General features: G+C 36.0%; 1 protein-coding gene across 2 annotated transcripts; it reads right to left on the bottom strand.

The window, feature by feature from the left end:
* Window positions 1–562: 562 nt before the first annotated feature.
* Window positions 563–20,077, bottom strand: LOC136237892 (scavenger receptor cysteine-rich type 1 protein M130-like). Of its 2 annotated transcripts, none has more exons than XM_066028145.1 (31): window positions 19,925–20,077; window positions 19,450–19,642; window positions 16,822–16,958; window positions 16,552–16,732; window positions 16,216–16,394; window positions 13,966–14,203; window positions 13,691–13,824; window positions 13,439–13,628; window positions 13,247–13,383; window positions 13,005–13,197; window positions 12,822–12,955; window positions 10,834–11,020; window positions 10,572–10,714; window positions 10,173–10,353; window positions 9,244–9,383; window positions 8,739–8,924; window positions 8,241–8,426; window positions 6,311–6,502; window positions 4,276–4,480; window positions 4,100–4,230; window positions 3,799–3,994; window positions 3,599–3,738; window positions 3,308–3,545; window positions 3,000–3,148; window positions 2,738–2,927; window positions 2,545–2,684; window positions 2,225–2,414; window positions 2,017–2,153; window positions 1,700–1,892; window positions 1,145–1,281; window positions 563–1,086 (listed from the first exon to the last, which is right to left on the bottom strand). In XM_066028145.1, exons 1-31 carry the CDS (start codon window positions 19,986–19,988, stop codon window positions 758–760), a joined length of 5,370 nt encoding a protein of 1,789 aa, XP_065884217.1. In that variant the 5' UTR covers window positions 19,989–20,077; the 3' UTR covers window positions 563–757. The 2 variants fall into 2 exon arrangements, with proteins under 2 accessions (XP_065884217.1, XP_065884215.1); XM_066028143.1 differs by having other exon boundaries at window positions 1,697–1,892.
* Between the last annotated feature and the right edge of the window lie 5 nt (window positions 20,078–20,082).

Genomic DNA, 20,082 nt, shown 5'->3' on the forward strand with positions numbered 1-20,082 from the left:
TTTTACTCTAAAAATGACACTGAAAAGGAATACTCTCTCAAGCAGTACGATTATTTTTCTCCACATTATGGTGATTAGAGGCAGAGCCAGCTGCAGGTAATAGGTAGGTCACACAGCACTTTGAACCTCGAGGGATTAAACCACAAAGACATAGCTATACTTACAGAAGTTATGTAAAAGTTCAGGTAAATACATTTTGTAAAGTAAATTGTATAAATGTACTGTGTATATACAGTAGCAGAACTACGTATACACTTCATTCATATCAACAACTACCTTTGCCACAATCTGTACCTTCTACAGTACAGGTGTATCTAATCAAGACACAACATTATTGTATGAATTTCCAATTGCACAAATTTTCACTATTTTACAAGGCCTGGGCTACAAAACATTTAATAAAGATTTTTTTTTTAGTTCAGTGTAGTATTTTGAATCATTTTGCATATTAATATTTGGTATTTTCAATAATTCTGTAACATGCTTGTAGTCAACTGATACACTCAGATTGGTTATGCCATTTTAATGCTTTTCTTTGTACTGGTATTCAAGAAATGTCCATTATATTTATATTAGAATCTGAAATTGGAATTGTGTCAAACATGTGTACAAAATATATAACTATATACAATATGGACTAGCTATAAGTATGCTGAGAAAACATATACAAGAAATAAGATCAAAAAATTATATACAATATAATTTGTAGCATATAATTTGTAGCATGTTGACTATGTCAATATATGCTATTAATAAATTAGTCTGTTCCATAAATAGCATTGTCAAAGGCACCCACTGAAACTGTAGGACCTTGTGAACTATACGTTGCTTCTGTTTCATTGTGAAATTTTTGATGAGCCATTTGGTTTCTTCCTCTTCTTCGAATTACACAACCTACTACAATTACTATAACTACTACTACTAAACTGATGAATATAATCATTACAAATGCTACAATTGAAACTAGTTTTCCTACATCAACATCTTCACTAGTTGCAGGTTGACTTGTAGGTGTGGGAGCTATACTACCAGTAGATAATGGTGGGGTACCAGTAGACGATGGAGGGGTAGTTCTGGTCCTAATACCTGTAACAATATGACAATATTTTACTAGTACATTTGTACATACACAAAAGTATCTTACATGTTATTCCAACATCTAACAAATGAGAGCAGTAAAATGTTGGATATATTTCATATTGACAAGTGATCAATTTAGATTCATTTCCGTAGCACTGAATTGTGTAAAAGTTAATAGGTAAGTCTTGTCCACCTCCATAACTAAATGACAAGAAAAAGCACATTAATGAAAATATACATCATCAATGTATGAATAACAAGAGTTCACAATAATGTGACCGGATTTGCAAAAGTGTCTTCCTCACACATCAAAATTTTCAACTTTGACGCCTCATATAACTTCAGACTGGAACAGGTTATTGGCTTGAAATTAGGTCAGTACACAGCATATTTCAGGTTTATATGTTTTTTGAACACTAAGTTATGGTCTTTCAAGATAATAGAATTGGATGAGTATGGAAGACCCCTTTTCACAAATCTAGTCACATATACAGGAGGATGCTTAACTATGAAACATTTTCTAGAAGATTTCTCTTCAAGATGACGGAACAGGACAGTTATATAATCAGAGTGAAACACTCTCCTCTACTATTATGAACTCTTGGTAATAATTTACTACTTAAAGATCCTGGTGGCATTGTCATATCCAAGCTGATTGCAGGCAACAGTAGCATCAACTAAGTTAAAATCTCTGCTACACACAGTCCCCCACAGTCCATTGAGTAGAATCTCTAATCTACCAGTGACCGCGTCATCAGTTACACTGCCATCTGAGAGTCGCAACTCTCCATCAGGAACTGGATCACTCAAATCTGTAATTTAAAAATAAGAGACAACTAAAGTTGAAAAGGCTATTGCAATAAAAACAGAAATACACATTTTTACAAAAATCACATCAAATAATTATACTCTAATAGAACACAGTGATGTACTTACCACATACAATCCCAACATCATCCTTGTGATTGCACACAGCAAACTGAGCTGGATCATGATCACAATCAATTAGATCATCTTCAAATCCTTCACACTGGAGGTTATAAATGTGTATGGGACCTGTCCCCATTCCGTATCTATGGAGATAGTACATACCAACGTAAAGCCAGGTGGCTGAAAAATAATGCATGTCACAAACATCACTTACGATGATTTTTCAGCAACTTGTAGTACTCCACTGTAGCCGAGTTCTCTACACGCCACATGAGCATCTCTCATATCAAATCTGAAGTCACATACGGTACCCCAAATACCATCAATGAGTATTTCTAGTCTTCCAGCTGAAGAGTTGCCATCCTCTAATCTAAGAGCACCATATCTCATTGTTGAGTTTGTTCCTACAAACAAATAATAATGTAGATGATCACAGCAAGCAAGTAAACTTATAAAAATCCTACATCTAAAAATCCAGACACAGAGTTTGTATTATAATTATATGTACATCATTGAAGTGAGAAGTTAACATACCACAGTGTACTGCTACTTGGTCAAACAAAGAAGAACAGAAAGTATCCCTTGATACTACATATGGACAATCCAACAGATATTTCTCATGTCCATTGCACTGAAAGTCACTCATGTGTACACGTTGTAGAGATACACCATAGCTAAGAGATAACATTGGCTATTACTACCATTACCATCTCCGTCACTGGCTTACTATGAATTTGGTATAACAGAAATGGCATCAGAATATCCCAACTGTTTACAGGCGATACTTGCATCAATCAAGTTGAAGTGTGTATCACATATTGCACCCCAGTAACCACCATTAAATATCTCCAGTATCCCAAATGGACCACTTCCTCCTACAAGTCTGATAGACCCTAATGGCGGGTAAGGCTCTTCATCTATACAAAACAAAAAGATAGTTAGTACTGTAATACCAGTACTGCTCACAAAATCATTGTATTAAAACTTACAGCATTCTATAGACACAACAGTTAGCACATCATCAGCCATGCAGCTGGAGTCGACGAAGTCGGTACTAAGTAAGCATTCTGATAAGGTGTCTTCTGTTCCTATGCACTGTATTGATGAGTAATGCATGGGGAATGTCCCTAACAATGTCCTGCAAAAAAGATATCATCAATTCTACACAATGTATGTATATCAGTGTGAATCATTTCAAAGTGTTCTACTCTATCAATGCTGATAACAGTTATGTTAAGAAACAATGAAGTTAGTATGATACTAACTTATATACAAGCTATGCATCATATAAACTCACTCATTAGTTGTTCTTATAGACCGGTGAAGTACACTGTATCCTAGCTGTCGACAGGCAACATGTCCCTCAGCAGCATTGAAATCATTATTACACACTGTCCCCCATGTTCCATTCTGATATATCTGTAATATCCCAGAGGAAGGAGAGCCATATAACCTAACTGATCCCTCCAAGGTAGAAGCGTCAATTTCACACGTGCTTTTGTCTCCAACAACAAACTCACCGCCCAAACCATGTCCTATAGAAGATACATACAATCACCATATATTATAGTATACGAATTTTACGTACCACATTTGATTGATATGTACTGATCTGGCTGACAAGCCTGTGTAAGTGTAGGAGGTTCAGCTATACATTTACTGATGCAAGCTTGATCTGATGTGCATGAGACACTAGTCGACCAAGCAGCATCACTGCTACCAGTATATCTGTAAGGAAAACATGTACAATAGCAATACAAATACGTATGGAGTTTTTTTTGTACTTACAATGCATTTGAAGAAAAAGCTTCAAAACTGGAGTAACCCAACTGTCGACAAACTGCAAGCCCTTCTCTTTGGTCAAAAGTAGGGCTACACAGTTTCCCCCACCTTCCATTGAGGAAGATCTCAAGTATTCCTTCAGATACGGTTTTGCCATCTGATAACCTGACTTCTCCTTGGTATGGAAATGGTTTCCATTCAGCTATATACACAATCAGAAACTATATAGTATTTGAATGTTACAACATAACAGATTAACAGTTACACAACACTACACAAACTATCTGATACAGAAATATTAACTTACAGCAAATCGCTTCAACAACTTCCAAATGTGAGCAGGTAAAATTAACAGAATAACGACAGTTGAGAAGATGTGATTCGTTCCCATTGCAGTGATCAATAGCCAAGTGGATTCCATTAATTGAAATACCATGTCTGGTAAATAACAAATTAAAGCTGTTACATAACACTCTTACATACCTTTGATATGGACTACTCCTGTAGTTTACTGCATACCCTAGTCCCATTTGATGACATGCAACTTCTACTGCTTCAATATTGATGTTATTGTCACAAATAGTTCCCCATTTGCCATTCAGATATATTTCTAGTCTTCCCCATAATGATGTTGAGCCATAGCCTGATAGTCGTAAGTCACCATTGGAAAAATTTCCTGGGACCAACACTAGTCAGAAAACAAATACAATATGTAACGTATGAAATACACATATATGCTGCAATGCATAGACAAGAGTTTAGCAAGAAAAACTTAATAGACAAGGTAATATCCTTGCTATTAAAGTCAAGGAAGCAATAATTACTCTCTTACAATTGCTGACTGCTCTACTTATCTTGATCTTCGCAGCAACAAATTCTCTACATTCAACTTACTGAGATTGCTACCTCTCATGTAACTGTTAGAAGCTAGAGATTAGTTTCAGACAATAAAACTACATTGCAATCAACACTGCATGCATACGTACATACAATATGTACGTATGACATAATTATGTACATACAGTACTACTGAAATGCAATGTCGCACTTGCTCACACTGTTTTGTTGAGTCACTGTTTTCAGTTTTCTTGGCTTGAACTATTTGCGAGTAAAGCTATACTCAAGTCTCACAGAATCACGAGCAGATTTTGCTTCTACTTGTGAATCATCGGTGAGGGATATGCAAGTTACTGTAGGCCTGAGTCAAAATTTTGCCCAAAATGCTTTCAAGAAATTCCCAAAATTTTCACTTGTTATGCCCTTCAGTGTACCCATTATGCTTGCCATTATGCTCCTAGGTTAGCAACATTTCTTTGGAACATTTTAATCAATGAATGCTCTATTAGAGTATTTCACTATGAAGTGACTGTTCTATTAGAGAGTATCGATCTAATGAGCTATGTACAATGCATTTGAGTGCTCTCTATTGCAGTTTCCACTGAATGCTCTATTAGGGAGTATTGATCTATTTTCCACTGTAATATGCTAGCATTATGCTGGCATAGCACCCTAGCCTATTATGCTTTTTATTATGCTGAACATATTTGATGCAGGCCTATGTGCAAATCTGTGATAGAGTGCTGTTATTGCATGCCTACACTGCCTACACCCATGCAAATTTTTACTTAGCTAGATAACAAAGTCTCAGCTGGGTAGAGTTTATTGTAGTGGCAGCCTCAGACTTCCCTAGCTCTACTGTATCATCGACCATTTGATGACCAGTTATCAACTAGCTATAATATACTTAATGTAAATTGTATCCATAAACATTGTATACCCTCCATAAATGTCATCTGACTGGTGTTTATTTTAACTATTGCATTAATATTTTACATTTGACCACACCCACTGATGCCAGTAGTTACGTTTATGAGTCTGACGTCAAAATCAACTACTGTAAGTTATAACAGAATACCTATTCACTACGATTAATGAATGCCCTCTATTCACACCTCACAGCATGGTAGACCACGTATCCCTCAATTAGTCCACTGAGTGATTCATCAAGGTTTGCCCAACAATTATTTAGATACATACGTATATCTTTTAAAATACACGTGGGAGTATGCATACATGGTAGAAGCAGCAGTAGGTATACAGTAGATCCCGAGTAGATCATTCTCCACACAGTAAATCCATTGTTCAGGTGGCCAGCTTGTTACAAAAGTCATGGCTGCACTCAAATCCTGTCTTCAATCGCCACTAGATTGTAGGTTCAATTGTTGTACTATATCAGCCTGCCAATTGTTGAAATACGTATTTCCCACTCACCACTCACTCAATAGCTTACACTGTACATGTGACTCTATATGAATATACAAGTGTGAGACAAGCATAAAATGCTCAAGGATTTCATCTTGAGAGCGTATATCACTTGACACTTGCTTTCGAGTGTTGAGTGCAAGCATGCAAGATGCAAGTGACAAGTGATAAGTGGCATGCAAGTGCAACATTGTGTTTGAGCAGTACCGTACATACTTACACACATGCATACATACGTACATACACAATGGCTTACCTTTAGTACATTCGAGTATACTTGACATATTCCATTGTCCATCACTACCACAAGCCGCAATAGATGAGCCAGTCAATTTGTATCCATCACCACAAGTGTAACTACAGGTATCTCCATAAGAGAAAACTTCATCATCACCCAAAGAACAGGTCACATATCCATTACCAAGATCTTCAAGTGTTGGGCATTTGACTACATAATATATAAAGACACAATCATGTGATAAAATGGTATCTATACAGTAAACCCACTAGAGACAGTTACCTGAAGCATCATTACAGTAGTCAACAAGGTTTGCACATACCATTATCCATATTAAAGCCTGGCTCAAATAAATGCTGGATAGTAAATTAAGGCAAGGGGGCGCTACTTATATGTAAGGTCAGTACCAGATTATAATGTCTTAATTGTAGAACAAGGCCTACCACAACTAATGAAACCTGTTACTTGTCACAAGGATGTCAACAGTAGCTGCTACAGGGAACAATAAGATGTTTCAGCTGGTTCACAAGTGGAAGTGGATTATAAGAAATAATGCCTGGGTGTCTACACAAATATATACCGCATTTAAACTGTGACCTCATCAATAAGCACCCTGAGCTATACCTTATGCTTCACTCTATATATTTACACAAGCTGAATACTGCATGTAGATTGAGAATCATTCGCAAAAGAAAAGATGCATTCACAATATTTCTTTGCATATTTTCCCTACTTTAATCCTATGGTAAGAACGACAACTTTTAAAATGCCCCTGAAAAACCTTTGAACCTTTAGTGGACCTACATATAGCTGTACAGAATTTCCAACCCTCCTCACATGATTTCATGCCTTTGTTAGGCATTCGTACGTGAATGGAAATGCATAGCTACATTGTATGCTGTGGTTTCAAACCACACAACAATTGTGTAGAGAAGTTTTTGTATCATGCTAAATGTTGTGCATGATGCCACACAGTCAAGCACAATTCTACGTGAGATACAAACATCAGTGAAAGTCAGTGCTACTCAATAAAACAGAAAAGGGGCAAATGCTTCAGCAATTCACTACGGTGTGCCTATCGTCTGTAACGTAAAATAGTCACCCACTTCTTTGCTCCAAATCAGAATTTCATATAACAGGTGTGTAATAGATTGCTAACACACATATGTAAATTGCAAACGTTTTCTCACGAATGTGACCATCTCAGCGAAAACCCGTCTAGTTTGCACAACTTCCGAATTTCTTTTTATTTTCTCAGTATTATCTGCATAGTCCAAGGAATGGTTCCCCACAATTTCAATCGATTATGGTTAGTAGTTTTGGAATTACAGCGTTAGAAAGTAGGAAAAGTAAGGAAATTGATTTGTACAGTGACTACACTAAAAATAAACTACAGGTGCTCACATTAGCAGCCATAACGTCCATTTGGATTAGTCTACAAAGTTGAGATTTGGCTTACAGTGTTCACCATGGATTGGCGGATCAGCCAAGGTATAGTTTAGCCCTGCAGTCACTTGCACATAGGCATATGAAGGCAGTTTTATTGAAGAAACGGCCACAATTTTGTTTACGTCTACCACATTATAGACAAACACACGTGACACACAAACCATTGAGGCTACAGAAATAAAACAAAGATTTTCGAGCTCCCCATGAGTAGGCGAATAAGATGGTACGTATATAGGTTCAATCGATTTAACACTTCCTTTCCTGAGTAATGGTTCGATTAAAATATGCGTAAAATTTTCTTTGTAACACGCATAATTTCACCAATTTTTTTTAAATTTCGATTTTCTCAATATGTATGCTTGTGCAAACTAGACAGGTTTTCACTGAGATGGTCACAAATGAGAAAACAACAGACCATTCGTGATTTTTTAAAGTGAATAATTCCAAATATATGGTATTTATATGTTTACTCAGAAATACTACCTTAGCTCTTTCTTACCTCTTATACACACACTGAAGTTACTCCAGGTCCCATTAGCATGACACATTAAAGTGTTACTACCCATTAGCTCATATCCAACATCACATTGCAGACTACATGTGTCCTCATAGCTAGTAACACCATCATCTCCCAGTGAACATGAAACACTTCCATTAGGTACAACAGGCTGAGATGGACACATTACTGGGAAAGAAAACATAAAATTCTAAATTAATATCGTATTTGAATTAACAAGAGATAATGTGATAAATAACACACTTAAAATATTTTTTTAAAAAAATTGCTGAAGCATTTTAAGTGTGATAAATAACACACTTAAAATATATTTTTAAAATAATTCAACAGATGCTAGTGTGCATGTATATAAAACATTTTAAACTGGGAAAATATTCTAATAGAAAACAATCTTGATAAGATTTTTTGAAAAAACAATAGGTACAATAAGTTGAATAAAATGAACATCTTTCACATATCTCATACTTTACACCTTCATACCTCTATTGCATGTGCCGTCTCCACTCCATGTCTTGCTACCCATACACATCCTAGTCTTACTACCATTCACAACATAGCCAGTATCACAAGTTACATCACAAGTGTCCTGAAAAGATGGTAGTCCATCATAACCCACCTTACAAGTGACTACTCCATTGTCAGGATCTCGTAGTGCAGGACAATAAACTAGGTAAAAAAGGAAACAGAATATTGAGACAAAGCACATGTTGAATGTTCATATACGTACATATAGTGTGTTTAAACATATGCATGGATGCATGTATATTATACGGTACCGCTCAGACGTAACGTCACACTCGCTCGTGGCAAGTGATTAAAAATTTGCTAATTAAAAGGCGTGGCACCCGTTTCCTTCATGAGTATTCACCTTGTGTCACAATTGAGCAGTGCGAGTGAGTGCAATGTTAAGTTCGAGCAGTACCATAGATATGTATAAATATGGCTATGTACGTAGATGTCACATAATGCAGCATTAATCTCATACCATTGCAAGTGATTGCTATATACCCACTAGAGCAGGTTGAGTTATTAATGATGGTAATACAATCAGCCAGTCGATCTTCACTACCAGTGCATCTAGTGTCAAATGTGTACACTGGTAAGTTGTCATTTAGTCCAACAAAGCTACAAAAACAAAACAACCAAACTGAATTGTGAGCACATGATGACAACCAAGGCAACTAAATTGAAATAATAATATCCTCATTGCTTACAGCACATCCCACTTGTTTAACCCAGGTACAGTGTGGCATGGCTTGCAGTGTGAAACACTGTGAGCTGTGCCCCAGCCTGGTGTGAAAAAGCATGGTGGGCTGGATACAATGTGAACACATTTTAGGCTGCTCAACTTTTTAACAAAACTTGTTTACACAGAAACATTCCAAAAGTATTCTACTACAATGTTTACAATGTAAGATGTACAGTACTTCTAACAGACTACCAACTGCTTAGCTTTACCAACACATTCATATTATCAACAAAAACAAAACCGATAGTTAAAATACAGCACCTATACCATAGCACCCTTCACTTCATCAGTACAGCTTTAATCAAGCATCTAAACTAACAAAGGCTTATTATACAGTGTACAGTTGCTCTAGCTAGATGTTATTTAGCAAGTACGAGCTGTTGGTAAGCAGTAGTATGAACAAGGGTTGATTCGAGTTTGACAATTTGGGTTAAAGGGATAGTGTGTTAATACAAACACCCAAGTTGTATATAAGTCATACACATTAAATTTATTCTATACAAAAAGCATGGTACATATTTATCATAGTTAAGCAATCGTAGATTTGGTATTGTAGGTAACATCAACATCTCAAAAACACACTCAGATACATATTTTTAAGCAATCAGTACTAAATAAATGTCTAGAGCATGGCTATGTAATATATGTACATTATATCTGCTTACTTAGTTATTATCCTGAGGGATTCATTGAGTCCCAACTGCCTACAAGCTACATCTGCGACCGGCTTATCAAAGTTTTCACTACAAACTTTTCCCCATAATCCATTTACTGTAACGTCAAGACGTCCATTATTAGCAGTACCATCAGCCAACCGTAGCTGGTTATCTGCTTTAATTGCAGTGTCTGAAATTTGTATAATATAGTTATGATACAGACTGTCATTAATAATGTAACACTGTATTAAAAATATATTGCACATGAAGTCTTGCATTGCATTACAAGGTTTCATCACATTCTCAAACTTTAGAAGAATGTACGTAAGAAAGATGATTGGCTATGCAAAACCACAGTTTAAATATGTATACTTATGTGTGACTTCATTGTTGCTATATCTAACTCACCATTACAGGTTATGGCTACATTCTCTGAATGTTGACAGTAAAAAAAAGCATATACTTCATAGTCACAGTTTATTAACATTGTCTCATTTCCTTGACAATTGATTTCATGTAAGTTAATAGGTAGACTACTTCCTCCACCAAAACTACAAGAAAGATAATAACTAACTAAATCCAATTACAATTTGTGCACAAACAAAATAATTGTGATAAATAATCACTAATATTTCCACAAAAACCTATATACAAGCACAAGTACACTTACTTTTTCAATATTTCAGTAGATCCACTGTACTGTAGTTGTCGACAGGCCACATCAGCATCAACCTTGTCAAAATGTGTGCTACACACGGTACCCCATAATCCACTCTTAAAGATTTCCAGTCGTCCACTATTTGAAGTTTCACCATCAACCAGCCGTAAACGGCCATCCAACTCAGGTGGGCCAGTGTCTACAGAACAATAACATCACCATCTAAAGCAATGTTTCATCAAGTGCCAAAAATGGTTGTTGTAATAGAACATATGAATGTATGTTCTATTAGAGTATTTTTAGATCACAAGTTAACTGAACTACGTATAGGTGTCCCTAAGAATGTGGATAACTGTTATTCCACTGTATGCTCTAGCTTTTTGAGCATGACACAAGGTATACACAACAATAATCACCACACACATACACACGTACATAGAAACATTTCTGAACCACTCCTTTATACTATACTAGCATTGGTACCTGCCCTCAGTGGCGTAACTAAACCCAGGCCTACCCGGGTATCAGCAATCAAGTCACACCCATGGAATTAGCAATAGAGTAGTAGGAAAAGACTATTTCACCGAATAATTGATCAAGACCTTGACAACAGCACACATCTTTGGCTGCAAACAGCTATATTACCTTTCGTTATTGTGAAATCACTTCAAACTGACAGGTTATCAGTATAAGCGCCTCTAGAAATAATTATCGTTTTGATAATTTGACTACTTTAATAGCTTTGCTTGTGAATATGACTTCAACTTATTGCACTGGGCCCTGGTGTCGGTACAAGTCTAGTTACGCCACTGCCTGCCCTATGTGCAGGACCATTTAATATTCACAAATTAATGTAATGGGGAACCAAGCGTTATTATTCATTTGATAAGTACATGATCATGAGCCTACAAAATACTGAATAGCAGAACTACAGTACTTAACTAAGACAACTATTATGGATATACCATACTAATTTTGTACATGTATTTAAGAGACGTGCAGAAGTTTTTGTGCAGATTTAAAGTTCTGCTTTACTAATGTATTCATACATGAAATTTGGTGATGGAGTACTGAGTATATTATATTCGTCATCCATGATTTTATACTACCCTTATCTTAATCATATTTGTCAGTGATGTTTAAGTATTAACCACTATGACACAGGTACGCCTAACAAACAAACAAGCACCCAAAGGTCTGCCCAATATACCTAACAAACATGCTACTATATACTTTTCCAACAGTCCATATGCTGTGAAGTAATATCAAGATGTCACTTGGAGCAAATTTAGATCAGAAAAAGTATGCACAAAAAGGTATATAAAATTGAAATATATATATATATATATATACCACTAGCGGGATCCGAACCCCAATCCTACATAAACCACAACAACTCCAGGGAGGTGCTATACCAGCTGAACTGTTTGTCCAGTGATTTGCAATGAAATGCAGAAATATTTTTCTCTACATCATGGCCTTCAATGTGCTGTAGCCGTTGAGGGAAAGCCTTTGCGAGTTAGCCAGATGATGAGCATTTCATTTCGCTCATGAATCGTGTTGATACATGCACACATTGGTGTGTAAGTATCATCAATAACTGACACTTGAAAAAACATGTCACGAATATGTGGCACTAAGAAAAAGAAGTTGCCATGGAACCCTGGACCTTTCAGTTAGCATTAACGTCCTAACGCTATGGCTGTTTGTCTGTGGTTTTAACAGGAATGTAGCTCAAGTTTTCCTGTACACTAACACCTTCAACACTCTGTAGAGGACGAATGACTGCAGTTAGAAGCTTCATTTAAAAGTGAGGTAACTTTAGATGATGAGTGCTTCATTTGGCACAAAACCTCTTCAATTTGTGCATCAACTGGCAAGAAAATCATAGGATGCTAAAGGAATGCATGACAGACAGACAGATGGACAGTTTTTCAGCTTTATATATATAGATACACATAATTCTTTTTTCCCAATAATACTGTAACAATGACACCTACCACATGTTAGGTACACATCTTCATTATGGTCACAAATATTATCACCAAATTCATGATCACAGTTTATCAAGGAATTTTCATATCCTTTACAGAACACTTCTGTCAGAAATACAGTATGATTGGCACCAGTTGATCTACGTATAAAACCAGAGTGAATATAACACAAACATAATCAATACTTACTCTGAGACAGCAGTGACATTTATGACTCCCCTAAATCCTAACTGTCTGCAAGCTACATGTCCATCCAACATACCAAAGTCTCTCAAACACACTGATCCCCATGTTCCATCAAGATTGATTTCTAATCTACCTGCATTATTACTGATACTGTTAGTCAGCCTAAGAGAGCCATACTGCATTGATGCATTATTACCTAGAAAAGACATAACAATTACATGGTCATTAAGTGCATCACTACACACCACAATGGACTGCAACTTGATCAAACTCAGTACACTTGATTTCAGAGGAGTTTGAGGAAGGACAGTCCCACAGGTGAGTTTCATTACCAGCACAGCTTATGTTAGTGATGTGTATATAACTACTGGAAAGGCCCAAACTATAGAACAACATGCATTCATATAAAATACATTAAACGTAAACCATATACTTACTATGAGTTATGTATGATACTGACGGCTCCAGTAAACCCTAATTGTCTACATACCACATCACCATCTACTAGATCAAAATACTCATCACATATAGGCCCCCATGCACCTCCATTGAATATTTCTATTACTCCAAATGGACCGCTCCCACCTAACATTCTTACAGTCGCCAACGGTGGGAATGGTCTTTCATCTACACAAACAGTAACAATATAATAACGTTATGATAGACGATGATTATAAAAGATAACTTACAACAGCGAAGAGCAACATAATGATCGGATGGACATCCAATCGGTGAAGAAGAATTAAAAATACACTCAGATAAGCTGGATTCTGTTCCTCCACATTTTACTCCATAAAAATTCACTGCAGGGTTGTCTTGTATACTAAACAAAAAATGCACAAACAACATAATAGACAACATGGTGAGTAGACATATTATTAACTCAGAGAGGCCTTCAAGCGGTCAAGATATTTATTAGAATTGTATAATTGCAAGCAATTACATACTAAATTAGGAAACTTACGTGATGTTGATAAAATTAAAGATCACGCTGTATCCTATTTGCTTACAGGCAATATGCCCTTCAGCAGCACCAAATCCATCACTACAAATCACACCCCATGTGTTATTATGTAAGATCTCAAGACGACCTCTGGATGGAGTATCGCCACCAACCAGTCGAAGAGATTTATCAGCATAGGTAGAATTCACTTCACATAATGATTTGTTTCCAACACTAGGGAAACTCTGTGATGAATGTGCTGGAAACAAATAATGTACACAATATAAAAGGCAAGGCTATTCACACCGACTGGCAAAAAAAAGTAAAACAAAAACACAAGGGGAAAAAGAAAGAAGGAAAATTCTTGCCTAAAACAAATCACCGACCCAGACACTGTGTATTTTATTTTAGTCCAGGCCATCTAACAAATGAGGAATTAAACAGCATAATGCAATATTCTGCACTGGTATAAGGCTCCTACAAACTTCAATGGTTTATAATCAATAGTTCTTATTCATGACATCAATAGGAAAAGTTATACAGTACTTGTTGTATCTAGACTTAACTGTGAAGCCACCATGTAGCTCCTTAGTGATGATTTCAGAAATACGCTATACATACCTTCCAACAACATGAGCAAAGGTTCCCGATCTTATAAGTCAAGACAGTGATACTGCCTGTCAACAACCTGCTCATATGGTTGCTGGCAGACATGAAGACACAGAAATTTCAAACACACCTCCATAAAACCAGCTATGTCTTCATACACACATGTACAAAATACTATAGCTACAACGAGACACATTCAGAAGACTACAAAACTAAATAATGATATCAGAAGTTATATGTGCCATGTATTAGAGATACACTGATATGATTTTTGTCAATACCAGGATAGTTAAACAAAGTTGACCAGACATAGTAGCATTGTGCTCTAAATTCAGTAGTAAAGTGGGAATTTTGTAGTTCAACAATGGTTACTGTGCATGCAGCTATGCAGAACATTGAGAGAGCAATGGTGCCATTAACGTGTATCTTTTGTGCAATTATATGTGAATGGCTAAGCGAAGACCTGTCGTTTTTGCAAAACTCAGTTACTACATGTATAGCAACATATTGAACATGCTTCATAAAAAATTACACATGTTTTAATCACTTTGGTACACAGTGACTCAAATCAATGACATCTATACACCATCAGATTTGTCTGTTCATGGAGAGTAAGAAACTCCTTTGGTACAGAAAAGGGCACATGACTACTATTGTCATTTCTTTGTTGGAATGGCCTGCACACAGCAAAGCACTATACCTTAATGGATTTACCAGCTCAAGCATGGTGAAAAGATTGAGCTAAATCCCATTTTCATAACTTGTTTCAGTCACGAGTTAAGATCAATTACTTAATTAAGTAATTAATTAATTAAGCAACTGTAGTTTATTTGCCATATATTTCAAATCCAAATTTCTTGCTGTTCCAACTGTTTAGCATTATAACTCCATGGCTATTCGACATACATGTAAAAGGCTAACACTTTGGTAAGCCACTTCAGTGGTACGTAGATAACAATCAAATGAAATTCAAGTAGTGCTGAAACGAACAGTAATGTTTACTATTCGAATAGTTGTTAACAAAACGACCAAATATTCGATTATTCTTTAAGCTTATACTTTTATTGAATAAGTACTGAAACCTTTTGTTAGGGAGCAAAGTAAATCCTAAGAGCTATTTCTATCTTTTCTAAAATAGAATTTTTACATCATAGATACATCACTTCATTCACAATCTTAAGTTTCAAGGCTGGCTTTTCCATCTGAATACAGTGTACAGAGTGCTAACGATTATTCAAATGGTGTGTTAATGAATCAAATAGTGTCATGCCGACCGAATAGTCAAATAACCGAGTAATTCTTTCAGCACTAAATTCAAGGAATGTGACAGGTTTCTGTTCAACCAGTCACAATTCTGCTGCTTGTTCATTGATCTGACAGCAATACACAAAACCTTACTGATACAACATACCATATTTATTTGGTTAAACACAATGGTGTTTATTACCTTAGTTCAAAAATTGATGCAGCGACTATTCAAACCTGAACACTACTGATGCTTAAAAAACAATGTTTAAGCCACTAACTTTCAAAATCAATTGTGGCACCATTCAAGTGCAGCTACTATTGAAGGTGTGGTATTTAACCAAGAAATGCTTATTTCAGATAGCCAATGTAATTATCGGTGCACCTCTAACATGTACGTATGTGTAGTATACTTACAACATCTCACTCTAACTTCATTGCTGCATAGCTCCAGTGGACTGGATGGTATTGAAGATAAACAAGAACCCAAACACACTTCGCTTCCATTACACATTACATCATTGACCCAAACTATACTGCTACCAATCTCAGGTACTGATATATTATTAAGTGATGAATAATTTGATCCTACATCCCTACAGTGTAAAATTACAAGATATCACAAATCAATGTATTAGTTAACAAGTTACATTATTAACCCATGTGTTCTGTAACTAAGTTAAAACATGGACAGTAAGACTGTCTGCCTAATGCATCACAAAAAGTTTGTGAACACACACACAGTTAACTTACCATGAGACAGCAGAGTCATAGCCCAAGTGTCGACATATCACATTAGCCTCAACACTACTGATATTCTCACTGCACACTCTTCCCCATTGGCCATTAAGATATATCTCAACTTGACCTTCAGATAAAAATGTACCACCTACTAGCCGTACTTCCCCAGAATATGGCAAAGGCTTGAATCCAGCTAATAAAGAACAACAGAAATATGATATGCTCCAAACAAGGAAGAGAATATAAAGAAATTCAGTTATCACGAGATGGTAAAAGACTTACAACATATTATTTCAACATCATCCTTGTGGGAACAATGACTGGTGTTGGTTATTTGTATCTGTTCACAGTTGAGGAGGTGGCTTTCACTTCCATTACAGGAGAATATAAAGTGGACAGTAGAATCAGCTAAACCATGTCTGGAACAACAAAGGTTAGTACACCACTAATAGTGGAGGGGTTATCAAAACTAGTCACACACAAAACCAGGCTATTATATTCATGAAGAAGTAAAGTGTGATGAGATTAGTAAAATAAACTGTTACTAAGCAACAACCATGATGGGAAAATTAAGTCATTTTCAGTTTTCAGTCTTCAAAAAATATTGATGTTATTAATTGACCAGCTATGACTCAGTAATCACCACAAAAATGGAATGCGGAATGACACACACAAATAAGTGTTCAGTAGAGCATACGTAAATACAACACTAAATATACTAGGTTCATAGTACTCATGCATAACACAAGTATGTGATTTAAATTTGCGATACTCCATACACACGTACATGTAACATCATGTCTGTTTGATATGAATATAAGCACTTTCCCTTTGACATACGTAACATGTATCTGATATCAAAATGTTACAATATTAGGGTAATATCAAATTTCAGCTTTACGCATAAGTAACAAGAAAGATCCCCTTTTTAACATCTAAATGAAAACTATTTGTAGAAGCCACCAAGTTCTGTGCATAAAGAACTGCACATTTAATAACTCATACAATAATATTATACAGTAACCAATGGAGGGATTGGTATACACATAAGCTTCTAGGTATTATGGTAAAGCCATGGGTTATGAGAAAATTACTGAATCACAGTTAAACTGAAAATCAAATGCTCTTTAATTGTCTGGCCTTATCCAATAACGATAAAAAACTGTTTTCACAATAAATCAATTTGTAACTTTATACTACCCTGCCTGCTCAATAGTGTCATGTAGTCTTCTGTGACTAATCACATACATATCAATTTTGATCTTTACACATATTCAACACATACATTACTAAAGTGAGACACCTTTATACATACATACGTACAGTGTATATCATAGTAACTGTAGTAGGATGTATAGTAATATAGTGTATTCAAATATTGGATCAAAGTATTTCACAGGAATGTCGACACTGCATCCATATTGAACTTGAAAATCGTTATTTGTCATTTACTTAATTCTATTGTTTACTAAATTTTCCAAATGCATTGCTAATCACTAATTCTTATAATAGAAGCTTTATAGACTGCATAACATACATACGTACATAACTCCAAAGTAAGTACAGTCATGCGTGTCAGTTCAATCCAGGCATCACTTCCATCCACACAAACTTATTGCTAGAGAATGTGTATGTTGAGAATAATTAGTTTGTGAATAGGAATGTGGACTAGAGAAACATTATAATTACTACTATTTGCCCTCATGTTTATCTAAAAGCTTTCCTGGAAACTTAAGGTAGGGCTGTGCTGTCAACTTCCTCCAAATTACATGGTCATTGGAGTTATGGTAGACAACTAACCACATTTTAGTTTTGCCTACCAACACCTATCAACAATTGTAAGTGTTAGGTAGTGTAAAACCATATAAGTACTTAATCTCTGATATCTGAAGAGATTATCCAATCTACAAACAGGACTCATAGACACATGTGGCAAACATTACAGGCTTAACAGCAAGATACTGCTTGGACCTGAGACATGGAGCTATTTTAACACATTATGCTTATGTCATAATACCGTACGAGACATGGGAGAAAATTTAAGATTAAATGGCAGGTAATATTTGGCAATTGGGTATCTGAATATGGTCACCCGCAAGAAATCAGACTAGAAAACTTGTGATGAACACATAAGATTGCACTAAATTTGCTCCCACCAAATTTTTAATTGAACAGCATCACCCTACAATATCTACGATAATTGGATTAAACTTTGTACGCCAGCCAGATGGCCTAGCAGATCTGTTGTATTTTATGGTAAGCAAGGTTAAAGTTGTTCAATGATTATAGCTCTTGGCAATTTGATGTTAGGAAGCCAACAAGGCAGACATAGCATGACTGTGAATTGGTATGGTTTTAATATCATCACCACTACAATAAATAGCTATAGACAACCAGTACATTACACTTCCTATCATTTCACTGCTACAAGAGACTTCTACATAAATTTGATACCAAGGATATATCCCTATAGTGACCATTGCTACCAAATATACAAGTTGCTACATAAATTTGTGATAATACTTATGCACCTCCCAGGTGCCTAAAAAACTTTTAAGTATACTTGGCATAATTAATGATGATTTCATACAAAGATATGCTTATTGAAAAAAGTTATATGCTGACTTGGAAACGCATGGAGTATCCACCAATACAGCTGAATTATCTCTTTTAGCACATGCAGAGGCCGGCAGCACTGGTATTGGTAAGTGAAAATCGTGTTAATGATAAAAATGTTACCTTGTTAATTGGTAACACTTTTATAAAGGCTTCAGTGAAGAAGTTCCACCCTAAATATCCCTGACTTGTTATAAAAGGCTTCTGTCTATGTGTGGTTTCTTGGATTACTTCACTTGGTTTTGAGGTATTTTACCAACAAGACAACAGATAAGCAACCACAAATATAACAACCTCTGTAATGGCTTAGTCCGAACGTTCACAGAGTATCCAAGTCCCATTTGCCTACAAGCAACTTCAGCTTCATTAATGGTAAACTGTTCATCACAGATTGTTCCCCAAATGCCGTCATGGTATATTTCCAGTCGTCCCCAAAGAGACGTAGCTCCATAGCCAGTCAATCTTAAATCACCAGTTGAAGGCAATGCTATGTGTAAATGTTAAAGACACAATGAAATACCAGGCTATGAATAGTGAGTATATGTGTACATGTAGCTATGCATGTGCGGGTGTAAGATCTCGGTGTAAGAGCAGTAAGGATTGGTCCCAGCCTCAATATATCAGCTAAGTTGACAGTATAGCACTTACCTATTAAACAATAACTAAGAACACGGTGCACCGTATTAACGGAATGTAGCGTACAAGGACTTAAATAGCTAGCGACAACATACTAAACATCGCCAACACACGCTTATTTATACACAAATACCTTTAGACTTCGTGACCGTCAAATAAGCAAGAAGGTTGAGCAGCAACAAATTTGCCAGTTTCATGTTACCAGTCAGATGTCGAACTTAATCGTCTGATAAAGCTTATAATTATAACAAGTACTTCACATGTAAAAATGTTACGGACCTTTACGGAATC

Source organism: Dysidea avara, chromosome 11 (assembly GCF_963678975.1).
Source record: "Dysidea avara chromosome 11, odDysAvar1.4, whole genome shotgun sequence".
In the NCBI taxonomy this organism is placed as follows: domain Eukaryota; kingdom Metazoa; phylum Porifera; class Demospongiae; order Dictyoceratida; family Dysideidae; genus Dysidea; species Dysidea avara.